The following is an 18,952-nucleotide window of genomic DNA, read 5'->3' as shown; positions in this document are numbered from 1 at the left end:
GAGGGATCTCTGTTAGAAAGTGAGTTATTACTGAAATGCCATTCTGCAGAGTCTTAGTCTTCTGGGAATGAACTTCAGGCAAAAAAGATAAAGCCCTGTTAATAAAAGAACCTTAGCTGGAAGACTCCCGTGAGATCAGTAACTTCATATACCTTGCTAGCTAGTCTTTGAGAAATTTTTGAGCAGTCAAGTGGCTTGCCCACTATACTTAACCGGAAATGAGGCTAAATGTTCTCCTTAGGTTTCTGAGTCCGTTAGGACTTGAAGTTCCTTAATACAAAATCCTACCATGAAAATTTATCCTGACCAGGGAGAGTTGTTCTCTTGGTGACTATATTAGCTGGGATATGGGTTTAGTTTAATGTGACAAAGACCCAAATTAACCAAGGTTTAAACAAGATAGAAGTTCATCAAAGAGCATACAATGCTTATGTGCAGTTCCTTTTGCTTTACTCTTATAGACGCTACCCATTTCCAAAGGTACAGCCCTGTTTCCACCTTGTTTTGTTTGTAATCTTAGACTTTCCTTTATATTCCTTTCATAAAACAGGGTGAAGGCTATATTGTAAACCCTGAAATAAACATAGTAATTGTACAGTAGGAGTGTCTATAGACAGCAAAGTGGAGGGAAAGACACTAGCATTGGTTTCTAGTTAAAACTATTCGGAATTCCCATTAAGTCTTCCCTTTGAAGCAGGGTGGAAGTTATAGACTCAGAGGAATACATTGGGACTAGCAGAAATGTCAGTGATAAGAGGTGTTGGAGCTGCCTTTTCTTACTTTTTTAAAAATAATAGTTTATTTTTTAATTACAGTTGACATACAATATTATATTAGTTTCAGGTATACATGAGCTGCTCTTTTCTGTGTTCTGAGGAAGCAAAGGCAAGTTTCCTCCTACCAATGTGGACAATTAAAATGAATTAGCTTATTATATTCATAATCTTAAGATTACACCAAAGAAGCTCTGCTTTTAAACATATTTCCTTTCATCTCAGAGTTTTCTGTATGTTAGATCTGCACTGTCCAATAGCAGCTAACCACTTGTGATTATTTAAATTTAAATTAATTTGAATGAAATAAAATTAAACTTTCAGTTCCTCGGTCACACTAGCCACATTTCAGGTACACAGCATGTTGGGTAGTACGGAAAGTTCCATTGGACTGCTCTGTGTCAGACAGTGGGATCAAAAGATTGTGTGTTAGAAACGGAACTTCCAAAGATAATCTTTCATAATCTTGAATGTAGACTCTAAATAATATTAATAGTGAAAAGAAATTATCCTTAACCTATTAATAATTTTAGATCGCTATTTTCTTGGGAAGAGCTGCCAATATTTACCCCTTGTCCCTCTTACTTAACTTGGGTAGAAGAAGTAAGATTGGATCAAATTTTCAACACATGATGATGTTTGCTGGTAAGTTATCACTTTCCCTCTTTGCTCACTCCAAGAAACCACTCACAATGCATATGCCAGCTTGCCTTTAAATGGAAATGATATGCTGTGGTAACATAAGACTCCCTTAAACATTGAAATTGCAACTGCCAGTAGAAAACTTTTTTAGTGACCCATTCCTTTCTATGGGAACTTTTCCATGTGCTGGTTTCAAATTCCCAGTTCAGAAATATGTCACACGTAAGTGGAGAAGATAAAGATTAATGTATTTTCACACAAAAACCTGTATGTGAATGTTTATGGCAGTTCTATTCACAATGGCAAAAATCTGAAAGCAGCCCAGTTGTCTGTGTTGGCAATGGGTGAATGAATCAGCAACGTGTGGCACGTCATGCCGTGGAATACTACTTAGCACTAAAAAGAACAAACTGATGTACACAATAAAGTGGATGACCCTCGGGCATTGTGCTGAGTGAAAGAAGCTAGTCTCAAAAGGTCACATACTGTATGATTCCTCTTATATGACATTCTCAGGAAGACAAAAGCACAGTGAGGGATAACAGGTCAGTGACTGCCAGGATTTTGGCAGTTTGATGAAGAGATTGGACTAAAAAATTGCACAAAGGAATTTGGGGGGGCGGGTAATGAAACGGTTCTGTGTCTTGGTTGTGGTCGTGGTCACACACCTCTGTGTATTTGTCAAAACTCATAGAACTGTACACCAGAAAGAGTGAATTTTACTGTATGTAAATTTAAAAATAAATTTCAAAATATTAAAAGAATGCACGTCAGTATTATCTACTAAGTCTCTGTATTTGTATATGCTTACATATGTTTATATACCGGGGGTTCCAAAAAAAATGTACACAAGGGGACACTTTGGTCAGCGTTACTCAAGCAGTAGTTCTCTGTAATCAGAAGTGTCTGGGTGCTGATGGGAACCACTTTGAGCACCTCTTGTCATTGCAGAAGTCAAATGTGACTTTTATTCATCTTTTGCTACCTGTATATAGTATTACAATTTTAATCGTGTTTTCCTTTCTTAAAATGTATACATTTTTTGGTACTCTCTGTATATTACGTATTTGTTCACATGCTTCTAAGTTCTCAGAATGTGCTGTATTTCTCTGAGTTTACGAAGCTCGCATCGGTAATGAGTTACTCAAGAAATACCTCTTCCGTTCCCTTTTAGGTCTTCGTGGCGCAATGGCATTTGCCTTGGCCATTCGGGACACTGCCACTTACGCCCGACAAATGATGTTCAGCACGACACTTCTGATTGTGTTTTTTACTGTGTGGGTATTTGGGGGTGGCACCACTGCCATGCTGTCGTGCTTGCATATAAGGTAAGTCATGAGCGGAGACCTCATTTTAACATTAAATTATAATTCAGGTTATTTTTCTTTAATCATGAAAAAGTTTTAAGCTTTGACAAATCTATTATCTTTCATTTTTTTTCCTTTTAAAAAGTATATAATATGTAGTATAGAAAAAATGGAAAATATGCAAAAGGAAAATAAAAAATGTTAACACTTTGAGGGATGCCATTCCAGATCTCTTGCGGTATATTGAATATATTTTTTTAACAAAAAGGGACAACACTACAGGCACTGTTGTGAACTGATTTTTAAATATGATATAGCATGGACATTTATGTGAATCATTATTTTAATGGCTGGATGTATCATAATTTATTTAACCAAATCCCTACCGTTGGACTTTTGTATTGTTTCTAGGATTTTGCTATCACTATTAGCATTCGAGGATTTTGCTATTACTGTTACCATTAACAATGTGAACATTTGTAAATGCATTCCCCATGTGCATTTGTTTGATTATTTCCTTACAATGCATTCCTAGAAGTGGAATTGCTTGGTCAAAGGATATGTATGTATTTAAGGCTTTTGATCCATATCACCAGATTGGATCAAAATTTTTTCTTTTATTTGAAGCCCACGAGACAGTCCTGTTTATCCCATCCCTAATCAATGCTAGATATTATCATTCTTTCTCATCTTTGTGATCAGCACGATTTCTAAGCTGCCAATCCAATGTAGAGAATGGAAGGTCTCCATCTTAAATGCACACTAGTTAATGTATTCAATTGGAAAGCTTCCTTGTATCTCAAGAGTTCTACAGTGTTTCCATGGATACAGCAGCCTATGTTGCTAAGGCGTTTGTAGATTTTAGTTCTGTGTTTGGCTGAAATTTCATAGACCTTAAGAGCTACTGAGCTTTCAAAATATGTAGAGTTCATTAGAGAAAACAACTATTTCACATTTTATAGAATCTGTTCTCCATTTTTTCGTCCTGTAATGCCTTTCTCTTAACATTCTAATGACCGGCCAACCCTAAATCACACTTTGAATGTTATTATTCTCTTTTCCTCTTTTTACTATTCAAATCCCTTTATCACTGTTTCTGTGCTGTTATTGTATATAATCAAAAATACACAAAACACTGTTCGTATAACCCTGATTATTATTTCAGGGAGGACCAGACATTTGTTGAGCACCTACTATGTGCTGGGCATTGTGCTAAGTGCATTTTACACGTTTATCTAATCACAATAGCTCCATTTCCAAATGAGGAAATAGAGGCTTAAAAAGTTGCTAAGTTGCTCAAGGTCATATAGATAATTAAATGGTGGACAGAGGAGCCTCATCAAGAAATGAGGGTAGTAAATTTTGGAAGGATTAAACTCCTTCCTTTCCTCAAGAGCTTGTAAATTAAGACTCTTCCTTATTCTACTAAGAAAAACAAAATTAAATGTAAGATGATTTAGGGAAAATAATACTCTTAAACAGAGTCTCATTGTTTAAGTAGAATCAGTTCTCTGCCCTAACTGCCCTCCACACAAACCAAACAAAATACCCACTCTTACTCCCCCCTGAGAACCCCACAAAACCCCTCTACTCACATAAAGTTGAGTCCCCCTCACCAGCTTTGCAAGCTTTCTGGCCCCATCTTGCCTGTCCTGTAAGTGTAGTTTGGCACTTAGTTATGTACATTACCTCACAGTCTTAGGTTAATTCTTGTTGCTATTCTTTGGGGTTATTTCGGCCCTTTTGCCATGAAAGACTGGAATATAAGTTTCTCTTCCCTCCCCTGAAATTTTTCTACTACAATTTTGAGGATGCTGATTAAGTCCTTAAAATTTAAGATTAATGCAGACTGAGACTTGACTTTGAGTTCTTACTCCTGCCTTACACAGATAATTCTGTGATCTTAAGCAAGCTCTTTACTCTTTTTAAGCCTCAGTTTCCTCATTTGTAATGTGTGTTTGGTAGTACCCACCTTCTAGGGTTGTTGTAAGGATTCAGTGAGCTAATGTCTGTAAAGCTCTTAGCACAGCATTGCAAATGTGCCTTTTAGTCATCCATTTGGTAAACACCGATTGAGTACCAACCATGTGCCAGGCATGGTTTTAAGCTCTAACTTAGTGGTTCTCAACTGGGGGTGATTTTGCCCTTCCCCCATGGGACATTTGGCAATGTCTGGAGCATTTTTGATTGTCACAATCAAAGGCGGCTGCTACTGGCATCTAGTTGGTAGAGGCCAGGGGTGCTGCTAAACACTGCAGTGCCCAGAGCAGCCCCCCACAACAGAGAATGATCTGGGCCAAAATGTCAGTAATGCGAAGGTTGAGACCCTGCTCTAGAGAAGTATAATGGTAGCAATAAGATAGAAAAGGTCCCTGGTCTCGAAAAGTCTATACTTTAGTGGGAGAAGACAATAAACTAGTAAATAAATGAAAACGACAATCTTAGATGACAATAAATGCTGTGATGACAAAGAAGGTACTGTGACAGTAAGTGGGGCCCAAGTGTATTTCATAGGCAGAGGTCAGGAGAGGTCAGGAACGGTCTCTCTCAGGTTCCATTTAAGTTCAGTCTACCTGAAGGACAGGGTATTGCCAGTTAAACAGTGAGCAGGAAGAAGAGCAGTCCGGGCAGAGGGGAAAGCAAGTGCAAAGGCCCTGAGGCAAGAATAGACTTGGCCTGTTTAACGAACAGGAAAAAAGCCCACATATCTAGAATATAGTGATGAAGGGTAGGTAGGAAACGGGGTGGGCAAAATCCTACCAGGGCAGGGGTTAGCAAATGCGCCTTGTAAAGGGCCAGAGAGCAAATATTTTAAGCCCTGCAGGCCATATGGTCTCTGTCTCAACTACTCATCTCTAGCGAGAAAGCCCCACAGATAGTACGTAACTCAGGTGGCGTGGCTGTGTTCCAACAAGACTTTATTTACACAAAAAGGAGGTGCACCCGATGTGGCCTGTGGGCCGTAGTTTGTGGACCTCTGCTTTCCGATCTTGTAGGACATGGTAAGGAGTTTGGATTTGAAAATCCAACTGGAGATCTTGTAGGATTATAAAGCAAGGGAGTGATATGATCTGTTTTGCAGGGTAAAAGCAGCTCTCCAGCTGTTGTGTGGATAACGGATCCTCAGTGAGTTAGAGCCAACCAGCCAGCTAGCTATGTCTGTATCCTTGCATAGTCTGTGACAGTCACATTTGGCTCCCTGTCATTTACCACACATACTTTGCACTTCTCTGTCTCTGAGCCTTTGCTCCTACTGTTCTGCCTGAATTCTCTTTCACTCCCAAGAAATGACACAGCTCAAGTGCATACCCCTTGCTGCCCTCTTCCGTTTGCTTAACACAGGGTATCAGATTTGTAACAATATGGTTATAACAGTGACCACTCGTGTTACCAGTGTATCAGATGCTCTTAAAATCTTTAGATGCATTTTCTCATTCAATCCTTGCAGCAACACTGTGTGGTGGATATTATCCCCATCTCCCAGGTGGTAAAATCGCGGTTCATTGGGCTGCATAACTTGACACAGCTAGACAGGAGCTGTGGTCAGATTGTAACCCAGCTCTTCCTGATTGCAAAGCCCGTGGGGATGGGTAATGCTCCAGTCGTGTCTGCCTCCCCACTGGGCTGAGAGCCCCTTGAGGGCAGAGGCTGTGTCTAATCCATGTCTGTGCCCTGTGCCTAGCGCAGTGCCTGGCAGATAATAAGTGCTCTCTAAGTGTTCATTGCATTGAATTGGCTTCCAACAGTATTCCGAGCATTACAGATGTGCTCTCTCCAGGACCACTAGGTGTCACTTTAGATGCACCAATGTGGTGTAGAGTGTAACGTGGCTAAGAAGATACTGAACAGCTTCTGGCCATTGTAACAAAGAAGAAATAAGCCTGTCTTGGAGTTCCGAATCTGGTCATGGCCGTCTGTTTTCAAGTGCTTGACCATGATTCACTTGCCTTCCAGATGAGGTCTTGTATCATTTTCGTCCCTTCGGTGTTATTCGTACTCTGGGGTGCTACTGCTACAGCTTCTCACAATGCTGTCTCTTCTGTGTTGTCTGTAGTAGTCACCTTAATCGATAAACATTTGAGCACCTATTGTGTGTCAGGTACTGTGCTAGACTCTGGGGATACAGACAAGAAGTGAGACATGGCCTTTACCCTCAAGGAGCTCACAGTCTATTTGGGGAGACTGACAGGTAAATAACTATCCTGTGCTTAATATTATAAAGAGGAATCTAGAAAGCGCGATAAAAGCGCAAAGAAAAAAAAATGATTCTGCTTGAAGGGGTCATAGGATGGTTCATTTGGAACTCGAAAAGGAGTAGAAAAAAATGAGGGGCAGCGCATTTTAGATACAGGGACCAAGCAGCATGAGCGAAGGCATGGAGGCTCCGGAGAGGACAGAGATTTGGGAGAGGAGTAGTAGGTCGGGTATGGCTAACCGAGGGTGTGTAAAATAGAATGAGGGGAAAGGGAAGCTGGAGTGGCCAGGTGCTGATTTGTAGAGAGTCTTGAATGCCACACAAAGGACTTGAGACTTGACCCTCCCGGTGGGAAGCCGCTCTCGGAGGCTTTTGTCAAGGGAATAATCCAGTGAGCTCTGAGCTTTAGACAGCTAAATCTAGAGGAGAGCTTGGCAGCTGACAAACCTTATATCCAGTTGCCACAGACCCCGTGAGTCAGAACGAGGCCTGAGTCTGAGCAGTTGGAGTGGAAAGGAGACAGGATCGGAGAGAGCTTAGAGAAAGAACGAGCAGAGTTGGTGAGTGCTCGTGTTGAGGAGATAGAGAGGAGTCAAAGAGAGCTTTTTCGTAATGAAGCTGTTCCCTGCGATATGGAAAGCAGGGATTCTAAGCAGATGAAAAAGAATTATGAAGAACCAAGGCTAATGTCTATCCATTAGCCTGTGGGGGGAAAACAAAACAAAACTGTAATTGGACCCTCTCTTCAGTCATCACAACAGAATGTTACCATGAGAGCTGAGGGATCTGAAAACATACAACTCCCTCTTGGAACTGCATTGTGCCAGCCTTGTTTTTGGAACTACCCGGAGTTCTTATTCAGTAGCTGGGGCAATGCTGCCTTCCTCGACCCTCCTACAGTGGACTTAGAGAAGCAAGTGGTATTCTTCTGAAACTGGGAAGTGGGGGTGCAAGAAGAGAGTCATTAGTAGACCCTGCTTGCCTGAGGCTCCAAGCTGTTGCTAAGGAAAGTGGCAGGAGCCAAAATTTTATGTCAACAACCAGAGAAGCAAGAAAACATTAACCATTCCATAGCTTCTGCAATGAAAAAAGTAGTTGCCTGACAATATACATATGTAAATAGACTTTATTTTTGTTGGCTTCAAAATCTCATTTGCCTTTTGTGTTTCTCCTGTAGGGTTGGCGTTGATTCAGACCAAGAACATTTGGTAAATATGCATTTGTGTTGTCCCTGGCATTTCTGTCGAATGTGCAGTTGTTTGGAAAGAAAACAGTCTGCTGTAGACTTCATGCCACTATTATTTAGGTCCCTGTCCTATTTTCATCAGCTTTTAACTAGCATCATTCCTGGCTTTTCTCATGGCACAATAGAGACAAAACCAACTTTTAGACAGCGTGTCATTATCAGGGATGACAGCTCTCGTATCTGTGGGCCAGCCTGGTCTTTGGCTACAGAGGAGAGCAGTCCCATAAGCACTCCTGGGTTTTCAAGTGACTTCTCTGGCACAGGGAGCCTTTTTCCACTTTGGTTTGCGCATGAAGGCTTGTCTCTGATGTAAGCCCCACTCCAGCTGCTGTTCCTGTGTAGCTTTCAAATTGGATGACCAGCAGCTGCCCTTGAGAACTGCCTGGAAGCCTTGGACTCCTCAGCCAGTCTTCCGTGCCTGTTCAGGAGACAGCACTGTCTTGCCCCGTGCTCAGCCTGGCCCACATGTCCCTGCCTGCTTCTATGTGTCACTTTCTTCCTCTGCCTCTGGACCTGGGAGACCGAGTGCAGTGTGACTCGCTGCCTTCTCTAGACTAACCATTCTTTTCTGGTATTTTCTATCCACTTTTTAATGATTTCCGAACACCACTGAATACATGGCTCTGCCCTAGATTTTAGATGGGAAATCACAGAAATCAGGTTTTTGAAGATGGAAGGCATCTCTTTCAAAACACAATTCTGTTTCATGTCTGAAAGAAGCCCTGGTCTATTTGTGTTCAGGGTGTGGTGCAAGAAAACCTTCACCAGGCTCATTTCCTAAATATGATTTTTCTTAGCTGTTGAGTGATGCGTTGTGTATGTGATGTAGTATTTGCCTCTTTTGTGGTCAGACCTTAAAGTGTAATTCCATGGGCTTGAAATACCTGAACAAACCAGGCTGGTTAAATTCCCATGATACTGCGCTGCTGGGGGTAGCTCCCCAGGCGGTAATAGCACCTCAGGGCCCACTCACTATCCAAACAAAAACACAGTTATCATGCAGCCCACCAGACACATGCTGGATCACTATCTCATAAGTCTCCACCTGCTACCTATGTCACCTCTATCACCACAGAGGAGAAATGAAAATAGAGTAGCAGGGAGAGAGCCAGGTTGCAGAGTACCACCTGTGACATACAGAAAAAAATAACGTTTTTCCCTTGCCTTGAAAACCCTGTGGGTGTCTTGGTTTGTCATATTGTGAACTCAGTATTTTGAGTGTCCACTGGGAAGCACAGAGAAACAGTAGAGTAAAAATGGAGCGTGTGGAGGTTGGGTGTGCAGGTATTTGTGTGGTGAGGGGATCGTGAGATTTATAGATTAATTGATCTTCAAAAAGCCAGACACATAAACCTGGGCCTGCTGATGTGAAAGGAAATGCAGGTATTTTTCGGCTCTTGTAAGGCCATGCAGTGTTCTCAGACATTTTTATATTATGTGTACATGTTGAAAGGAACTGTCATTTATTTCGAGGATTGTGAGGGATAGGAAGGAACCACAACACAGAATCTAAACTCTGTGCTCTTCAAAAATCATGGAACCATAGAACATTCATGCTAGAAAGGGCCTTCGAAGTCCTTTAACCCTTACATTGTATGCATGAAGCAATTCAGGCCCACAGAGGGAAAGGGACTTGCCTAACTAGTTCATGTCAGAGCTCAGATGAACCAGAGTGCCTAACTGCCCCGCTACTGACAGCACCATATTGCAGATAAGGACCCAGCTGATGTTTTTAGAAGCTGTTTTTGAAGAGGCCTGCTTGCTATGTTAGTTTTCAAACATCCTAGCCAGTCAGGCTTACCATGGAATGTGTCTGCTTTCATTTTGCTAGTGTTCTAAGAACATAGTAGCAACTTGAAAACGTCCATTACTTTTGGGACCCATGCTAACTCCCCAAGATAGGGTTATCAGTGTGATGTTTTCTACTTAAGGTGCAATTCACACTGTGGGTGTAAACCTTTCACATTTAAGGGGTGAATTATCTCACATTGATTTTTTTAAATGACAGTAAACTCACAAATCAGCAAGCAGCCTACGTGATGGAAGTGTTCAGAAAAACATTTCAATTTCTTATTCCAAAACCACAATGGATAAGCTATTAAACTTCTAATGTTCTCTATGTTGGAGAGTATCTCATACATAAAGCGTTATATTTCTGATGCAATAAAGAAATGACTCTAAATAAATGTGTTTTTATCTTTGTGTCTGTATTGATTTCTTCGTTATTTGTTTGCAGGGTATTCCTGAAAATGAAAGAAGAACTACCAAAGCGGAGAGTGCCTGGCTCTTCCGGATATGGTACAACTTTGATCATAAGTATCCTTAACTGAGAAAAACATGTTAGTATGGACATGGACAATTACAGTTCAGTAGAGCGACTCTTTTGATCATTCCCTTCCTGAAGCAGACTATAAAACCTGCCTTTGGTCTTCCCTGTCCCCTTCAGTGTAGTGGAGAAGGTCGTTGAAGGAAACCCACACAAATGCATTCCTCTGAAAAACCCAAGAAACCAGTAGGGATTGGTTATTGCAGAAGCTGGCTGTGTGAAGGGGATTCCGGAGCCCTTATGATAGACTTTCTTTGCTATATAGGTTTATTTACTGAGCAAACTTGAATATTTGTTGTCCTGTAGCTAATTTAGTAATTTAGTAATTTAGAAAAAGTATTTGTCGGTTCTCGTCAGTGTACTTGTTAGAATAAGAGAGGAAAGACTGCCTTAGGAAAAAGCACGTAATGTTAGATGCCACAACAGTCAGCGATAGGCCTTTTTTCTCTGACCTTTCCAAAAACCGGCAGATTCTCCTCTCCACTCAGAACGCCCCTGTTTCACTGTTTGCCAGTTTCTTTATTGTTCTTTGTAACAGTCTTCTTCATAGCTATACTTTGGGTCATGTTATGTTCTATAACCTGTTTAAATTATGCCTTTTTTTTAAAAAATTTTAACACTATTAAAATTAACTTATTTGAAAATGGAACTAGTAAAAGGTACCATGGAGTTCTGGCTCAGACTTATCAGTAAGTGAATCAAAACCTGGTTTATGTTCCATTGAAGCAAATTTGGGACAACCACAACATTTTCCCCCTGCTTTCGCCTTTCTGATCAAAGCATTGTATATTTAAGAAAAATGCACTTGAAACTTATCATTAGAATCTACTACTTACTGTAGTCTGTTGGATAGAATTTTACGTTCACTTTTTACAGTACTCAAAATTAAATTACTGTATGGAAATAAAAATGTAAGCATATCTGTGGTATTAAGACTCCCATTAGGGAAAGAGATCCTGGCTCTTTAAAATTGCTTAATGATTATGTCATTACTTTTGGCTTCATTTTCAGCATTTTGGGTATAAGCCACTCCCATCTCTCTTGGGACTTTTCATCCCTCTGATTTAACAAAAATTGTTTAGTGTTTCCTGCGTAAAATGTTCTGTATATTTTCTGTATAATATACAAAACAATGAAATGATCCTAATGTAGAGAAAGGGTAGAATAATAGCTTATTTTTTCTGTGTATTCTCATCGAACTAACCACCAAGACTTGTTTGACTCAGTACTACCCTATTAAGTACTACGACCTGGTAATTTTAAAACCTATTGCTCTAGTGGAATGAAGCATTCCTCATTCTAGATTACAGTTCCTTCGTGTAGCTAGATTGTTTGTTTTAATTGAGATGCAACTCAAATACAGTAATGCACACAAATCTTAAGTGTAGAGCTTAATGAATCTTGACCTATGTATGCACCTGTGTGCCTGCCATGCATGTAAAGTATACACAACATTTTCAGCACCCCAGAAAGCACGCTGTGTTCCCTTGTAGTCAGTAATGCCTTCCCCGTCCACCCGCAAAGGACAACCACTATTCTCATTTCTAGCAACATGGATTAGTTTTACCTCTTTTTTTTTCTTCATATAAATGCAGTCATATGTTATGTATTATTTTATGCCTTGCTTCTTTCACTCAACATTGTAAAATTTATCCGTGTTGTTGCCTGTGCCAGTAATTCATTCTTTTTCATTGCTAGTTAGTATTCCATAGTATGAATATACAACAGGGTTGGGTTTTTTTTTAACCATCTACTGTTGATAAACACTTGGTTTGTTTCCAGCTTTTGGCTATTGCAAATAAAACTAAACATTCATGTACGAGTATGTATCTTTTGATAAACATAGGCACCCGTTTCTTGAGTTAGATACCTAGGAGTGGAATTTAGGGCAAGTGTGTATTTAGCTTTCATAAATATTGCCAACCAGTTTTCCAGAGTTGTTGTAACCAATTTACACCTTCACCAGCAAGCCGAGGGAGTTCCAGTTGTCCCACATCCCCACCAAAACTTCGTATCTGTCAGCTTTTTAATTTTTAGCCATTTTGATGCCTCCTGTGGTTTAGTTTGCATTTCTGTGATAACCAGTGAGGTTGAACATCCTTTCCTATGTTCCTTGGCCATTTGAATATCCTCATTTGCAAAGTGTGTCTATTCAGTTCTTCTGCCCATTATTGAGTTGTCTTGTCTGATTTGAATTTTTTTCTATATTCCTGAATGGGTTCTTTGTTGGTTCTATGTATCATAAATATCTTCTCCCCGTCCATAGCTCATTTTTTGTGTGTGTTCTTAATCCTGTCTTTTGAGGAACAGAAATTCTTTATTTTAATGAGGTTCATTTTATCAGACTTTTTCTTTTATGGGTAGTACTTTTTATGTCTTAAGAAATCTTTTATATCCCAAGGTCATGAATGTATTTTTTTGTTTTCTTCTAAAAATGTGATTGTTCTAAGCTATCATACTTGAGTTTGTGTATGGTGTGTAGTATGGGTCAAGATCTGCGTTTTTCTATCTGGGTATTCAACTGACCCAGTACCATTTATTTAAAATACCATCTTTAACCCACTGAATTGCAGAGGAGCTTTGGTTGTAAATCACTAAGGCCATATAAGTGGGGATCTGTTGCTGGACTCCTTTCTGTTTATCTATTTTTACATCAATACCAAACTCTCTTAATTATTGTACTTTATCCTCTAGGTTTGTTATTCTTAAGTATTGCTTTGGCTATTTTTGGCTCATTGAATTTTCATCTAAATTTTAGAAACAGCTTGCAATTTTCCATATAGTCACACACACACAAAAATAAATCCACTGGCAATTTTATTGGGTTTGTATTAAATCTATAGGTGAATTTGGAGAGAACTGACATTTTAACAACATCGAGTCTTCCAGTCCTTGAGCACAATATTTCCCTCCATTTATTTAAACCTTCTTTAATTTCTCTCATTAATGTTTTCGGTGACAAGCTTTGCACATCTTTCATTAGATCTATCCCGAAGTATTTGATATTTTTATGCTATTGCAGATGGTTTTTTATTTTATTTCCTATGTGTTTGTTGTATTTTAGATACACAGTTGGATTTTTAGATATTGACCTTGTATCCAGCAATCTTGTTAAGTTCACTTATTATTTTTAATAATTTGTAGATTCTTTTTGGTTTCTGTACATACAAACAAGTGAATAATAATGTTTTCTTTCCCCGATACCTTGTATTTCCTTTTCATGTCTTACTATACTAGCTGGACCTCTGCACTACAGTGTAGAATATAAATGATGATGGTGGACATTTTTGTCTTATTCCTGACCTCAGGGGGACATTTTTCGGTATTTCATTATAAAGTGTGATATTAGCTATAGGTTGTTGAAATGTCCTTTTCAAATTAAGAATATTCCCTTCTATTTCTAGACTGCTGAGAGCTTTTTTTTCTCATGAACAGATATTTAATAATTATCAGATACTTTTTCTGTATCAATTGAGATCATGTATTTATTTTATTCTCCTGTAATACATTATTGTGCTGATTTTCATTGATTATTTGAATGTTAAACCAATCTTGCATTGCTAGAACAAGTCCCACCTAGTCACGATGTGTTATTCTTTGTACATGACACTGGATTTAATTTGCTAATATTTTGTGTCCCCAATTTTTGTGTATTTTCCTGAGCGATACTGGCTTGTGATATTTTTTCTTGTAATGTCAAGTTTCTATAACAAGATTATGCTGGTGTTATAAAATGAGTAGGGAAGAATTTTTCTCTTTTTTCCATTTTCTGGAGGATTGGTGTTATTTCTTCCTTAAGTGCTGGAGAGATTTTTACTAGTGAAGCCAGCTGGGCCTGAAGTGTTTAGTATAAGAAGGTTTTTAATTTCTTTAATAGATATAGGACCATTCAGATTTTCTTTTTTTTTCTTCTGTCAATCTTTGGTAAGTTTTGGTTTTTAAGGAATTTGTTCATATAGAGTTAAACACCAAGACTTGATAGCCTCGCTACTACCCTATTAAGTACCATTAGACTAAGATCTGGTAGTTTCTATACACAGTGCACCAGTGGACTTTATCATTCCAGGTTTTCATTGGTTTGGACGGCCAGATGTTTTATAAAGTAACAGAAGTGCATTTATGTAGAGTAGTTTAATCTTTACTTAGAATTTATAAATACGGGAATTCATTATTTTCTCTGACTTCCTCATTTTTAATTGAAAACCTTAGGTTGTAATTTTAGAAAGTAGGAATATATATGTGTCTTTCTCCCTTTCTTTACTTTGTCTTGTGATTCACTCTTTTGTTTCTTCTGAGTATTGTATATATTATCACGTCTATTTTTAGTTTTAGTTTTTGGAGAATAAACAAATACTGAAATGAGGGTCTATGATAGAGGAACTAGTGATACACAATTTTTTACAGTGTTTTTAGAATTGAATTTCCTTTAATACTGAACTTGTAGGGCTTCGGTTCAGCAAGATTTTAGATATTTCTCAGTGATGGTTGTTCTGTAGTTTAGTTGTAATTTTGATGTGGTTGTGAGAGAAGGTAAATACAGCGTTTACCTGCTGTGTCATCTTGGCTGGAAGCCTTATTAAAAATTTTAAATCACTAAATATTAAATCTGAATAATCAGCAGCATAAATTATTGACAGTTGTATATTCAACTGCAGATGAATTAAAATATTACTGTTCAATTTAATGTAAATAACATTAAATAAAACAATCTTTTTAAAGTGAAAATAGTATGTATTTTATATCAGTTTAACATATTTATAAACTATCTACTGGGGAAATTAAACCAGCTTATCCAAGTGTATGTTTTATATAGAATTAAAATATTGTATAATTTAAAAAAATAGAATTGAATTTCCTTTAATACTGAAGTTTCAACTCATGCAAAGGGACAGCTAAATCCACAATAAATGATTCAAACCATTTATTAGTGTATTGTATACTACTGGAATATTTCATCTCTTTTCTGACTGTTAATTATTCTTTATTTTCTTCGTATCTCCTTCAGTGCTAAATTGAGAGAGATTTTGTCTTTTTGGTTTCAGTGAAGCCAGAAAGGCAACATGGCGTGGTGGAAAGGGCACAGGATTTAGAATCAAACCAATCTGGGGTTGCGTATTGGTCCTTCATTTACTTAATTGTGTGACTTTAGGCAGATCATGGACCTCTCTGAGCCTCAGTTTCCATACTTGTGAAATAGAGGTAATAAATCTCCCCGTGCTAGCTCACGGACATAATGTGGTAATGAAATGAGATGACATCCGTGAAAGCCCTTTGCTGTCCTCTGAAATGGTTGATACACTGTGATACGCTGTGTCAAACGAGTTGTTCTTTTAAATTTTTATGAAGAAAGGAACGGAGCTCTTCCTTAACCAGCACAGCTATCTGAAGCCTCTGCTCACACACAGTGGGCCTCCTCTTACAACAACACTGCCTGCCTGCTGTGGACCCATTGCGAGATGCCTAACCAGCCCCCAGGCTTATGAAGTAAGTGGCTTTTATCCAAAACCTGAGTTCTTGATTAGGTTGAATTTATCTGCTCTGTGGCTGGGTTGCTCGTTTTGTTTTTTGTTTTGTTTTGTTTTGTTTTGTTTTGTTTTGCTTGCCTTTAAGGTATAAAATCCATGTTTTGCTCAGCCAGAAAATACACTGAAATCTATAAATCATAGCCTTTGAAACATCGTTTGAAAATAGATCTAGAATAGTACCTCATCTTGCTGTTGGTGATTTTTTTTTCTTTCTGTTTCCATGCTGGTTTTCATTGATTTGCAGTATGTGCCTGAGCTCAGTACTAAATGTGTATGTTTTAATCTACAAATTAGGATTGTCACAGTCATATTGAGAGGATTAATAAAACAATTTATTAATCAGATGGTCTTTTATTTCATACTTTCCATCTTTGGATATTAGGAAAGGTTTATCTACCTTTGTTCCACATTGCTGGGAGGCGTGAGCATATCTAGATGGAATCTACATGCCACAGTTTTTTCTTAGCTACCAAGATATGATTGGTGATTCAGCAAGTATTGCAACAAAGACAGGAATGACAAATGCTAACCAGCTTTTATTTTAAAATACGAACATTTTATTTTTCAAGTTCTTTTTAAAAAACTTTTGCTTCTGACTCAGCCCTTCAGAAGTCATCTGGCATCAAAGACAGTGCCCATGATAAGAAAACCCACCAGTTTTGACTACTCTGATGCAACACCTTGAGTAGAGAGGTGAGGCTGTGGGGGAGCAGTGTAGGCCTGCACCCCCCAGTTCCCTACGACCTTCTCTGTGCTGTGTTAGTGCAGACCCCACACAGAAGGTGTGGGGAAGAGTAGACTTACTAGGGATGGCATCTGGGTCAGGGAGGAGTCCCCTACAGCTGTGTGTTACATGACTCATGCGCATTTGCGACAGATTGTGCTGGTGGGGTAAGGGGAACACCCATGTTGTCTCCCCCTCCCTCATCGCCCACCCTCTTCCCCCCAAGCACATTCTCTGTTCCCTCTGCCCTGTTAGCCCACGTGGCTCTGTGCAGAGGGGTCAGCCGGCTCTGTTGGTAAGTCAGTGAGGCTTGGCCCTTGGATTCCAGAGACCCACTTGGCCATCACAAAAAGCCAGAAGAGTTCCACAAGGATCGTGTGTCCTGTGGAATAAAGCAAAATACATCATTGTATTAGTATCCTAGTGCTGCTGTAATAAAGTAGCACAACTGAATGGTTTAACAACAGAAATTGATTGTCTCACAGTTCTGGAGGCTGGAAGTCTGAGGTCAAGGTGTGGGCAGTGTTGGTTCCTTCTGAGGTCTGTGAGGGACAACCTGTTTCATGCTCCTCTCCTGGCTCCTGCTGGTTTGCTCGCAAGCTGTGGCATTCCTTGGCTTATAGATGCACCACACAGATCTCTGTCTTCATCTTCACATGGTGTTCTCTGTGTGTGGGTGTGTGTACATACAAATTTCCCCTTTTTTATAAGGACCCCAGCAGTCAGTCATATTGGATCAGGGCCCATGCTAAGGACCTGACGTTAACATTCGTAGGTACTGGGGGTTAGGATTTCAAGGTCTTTTGCAGGGACACAGTGTAACTCACGACAACCTTAAAACTTAATTTTTAATGTTACTTTTGTTGTTAACGACTCTTTTTAGTTATAAAAGTAATATGCTGTGGTCAAATATTCAAACAGTATGGAATGTACAGTGAGAGATAAAAGTTGCCCTCCTTCTCCCACCTGCATCCCCCAGAGGCAGTCTTTATTAAGGGTTTATTGTGGCTACTTCCTGATACATTTTATGGTCACTGACTTATATGGGTATTTACAGCTGTTTATTATTGTTTTACACAAATGAGATCATAATCAGTGTATTGTCCCGCTGCTTGCTTTTTTTTGCTTAATGATACATCATGGATACCTTTCTATGAGTACACGAGATGCATTACCTTCTCTTTATTTGTGACTTCATAGTGGCCCGCTGTATGGCTACACCGAGAGTAATTTCATCATCAGTCTCCTATGGATAGACCTTTAAGCTGTTTGCTTTTTTGGTTTTGCAAACAGTGTTTATGGTGAATATCCTTGTGCATATAAATTTACTCAAGTATATAAAGGTGTATAGAATAGATTTTAAAGGTTAAATTGCTGGGTGAAAAGGCCATATGCATTTAAAAATTTGATAGCTGTTGCCCCAAACCTCAAACTTAATAAAGACATGAGAAGGTGCTAAAGAGCCCCTGCTGACGTGTGAAGGTGCCACAGAGCTTTGTTGTGAGTATTGATGAATCAAGTGACAGATACTAGTTACACTTAGTGTTCTAACTAGTTTGGGCAGGAAGGGCTTATGACTGGTTGGTGGTTATGGGTTTGGTTTTCAATTTTCATGTCTTTGAGTATTTAAGCAAATTTCTAGCAACAACAAATTATGTTTTTGTTATTTTTATCTAACGGTCTTCGCGGTGTGTTTGAGTCTCTTGGATAAATGTAAAATTTTCAAACATACATAGGGTTGGAGAGCTGGATGTAAGATGTTTCTATCAGCTCTACTTCCCTCAAGTAGTGTCGTCACAGACTGTTTTTGCTCGGTCAGCATGAGTGTTTAGACTCATTATCACTCTTTACATTAAAAAATGACTCTGATTTTTAAAAATAATATGTATTTATTATAATGAAATTTCAGATAGTACAGAAACATAAAGAAAATAAAAATCAGTAGCAATCCTGTCACGCACAGCTATCATCATTTAGTTGAATACCCTTCCAGACTTTTCTATGCACACATACATTTTTTTTTTTTTTACCAAAATGGCACTACATATTCTTGACTTATTTCCCTTTTGTAGAACTTTAATTATACTCTTTCGGCCATAAAGTTTCCATTAGAACCAAAGCTTATCAAGCTGGGAGACAAGTATGCAGTTGAGGGTTCAATATACAGAGGGTGCCAAACAAATGTGTACACATTTTGGGGCCGGCCGGGTGGCG

At 39.0% G+C, this 18,952-nt stretch overlaps 1 protein-coding gene across 5 annotated transcripts in view; it reads left to right on the top strand.

Moving 5' to 3' along the window:
- SLC9A6 (solute carrier family 9 member A6) overlaps positions 1–18,952 on the top strand; it is a 50,793-nt gene that overhangs the window by 28,166 nt on the left and 3,675 nt on the right. For 4 of the 5 annotated variants that reach the window (XR_013992980.1, XR_013992981.1, XM_081043615.1 and 1 more), the window contains 5 exons: positions 1,307–1,418; positions 2,590–2,743; positions 8,095–8,125; positions 10,400–10,479; positions 15,868–15,973. Coding sequence is in view for 3 of the 5 variants with exons in the window: in XM_081043615.1 (XP_080899741.1) it covers positions 1,307–1,418; positions 2,590–2,743; positions 8,095–8,125; positions 10,400–10,479; positions 15,868–15,973 (483 nt within the window). In the remaining 2 variants the exon portion in view is untranslated. Of the gene's footprint in view, positions 1–1,306; positions 1,419–2,589; positions 2,744–6,821; positions 6,912–8,094; positions 8,126–10,399; positions 10,480–15,867; positions 15,974–18,952 lie in introns of all 5 variants that reach the window. The other variant, XM_081043613.1, reaches the window with a different exon arrangement.

The sequence above is a fragment of the Rhinolophus hipposideros genome (genome assembly GCF_964194185.1).
Source record: "Rhinolophus hipposideros genome assembly, chromosome: X".
NCBI classification, from domain to species: Eukaryota; Metazoa; Chordata; class Mammalia; order Chiroptera; family Rhinolophidae; genus Rhinolophus; species Rhinolophus hipposideros.
Note: the sequence above shows the minus strand (reverse complement) of the source record. Positions and strands in the feature narration are given on the sequence as shown.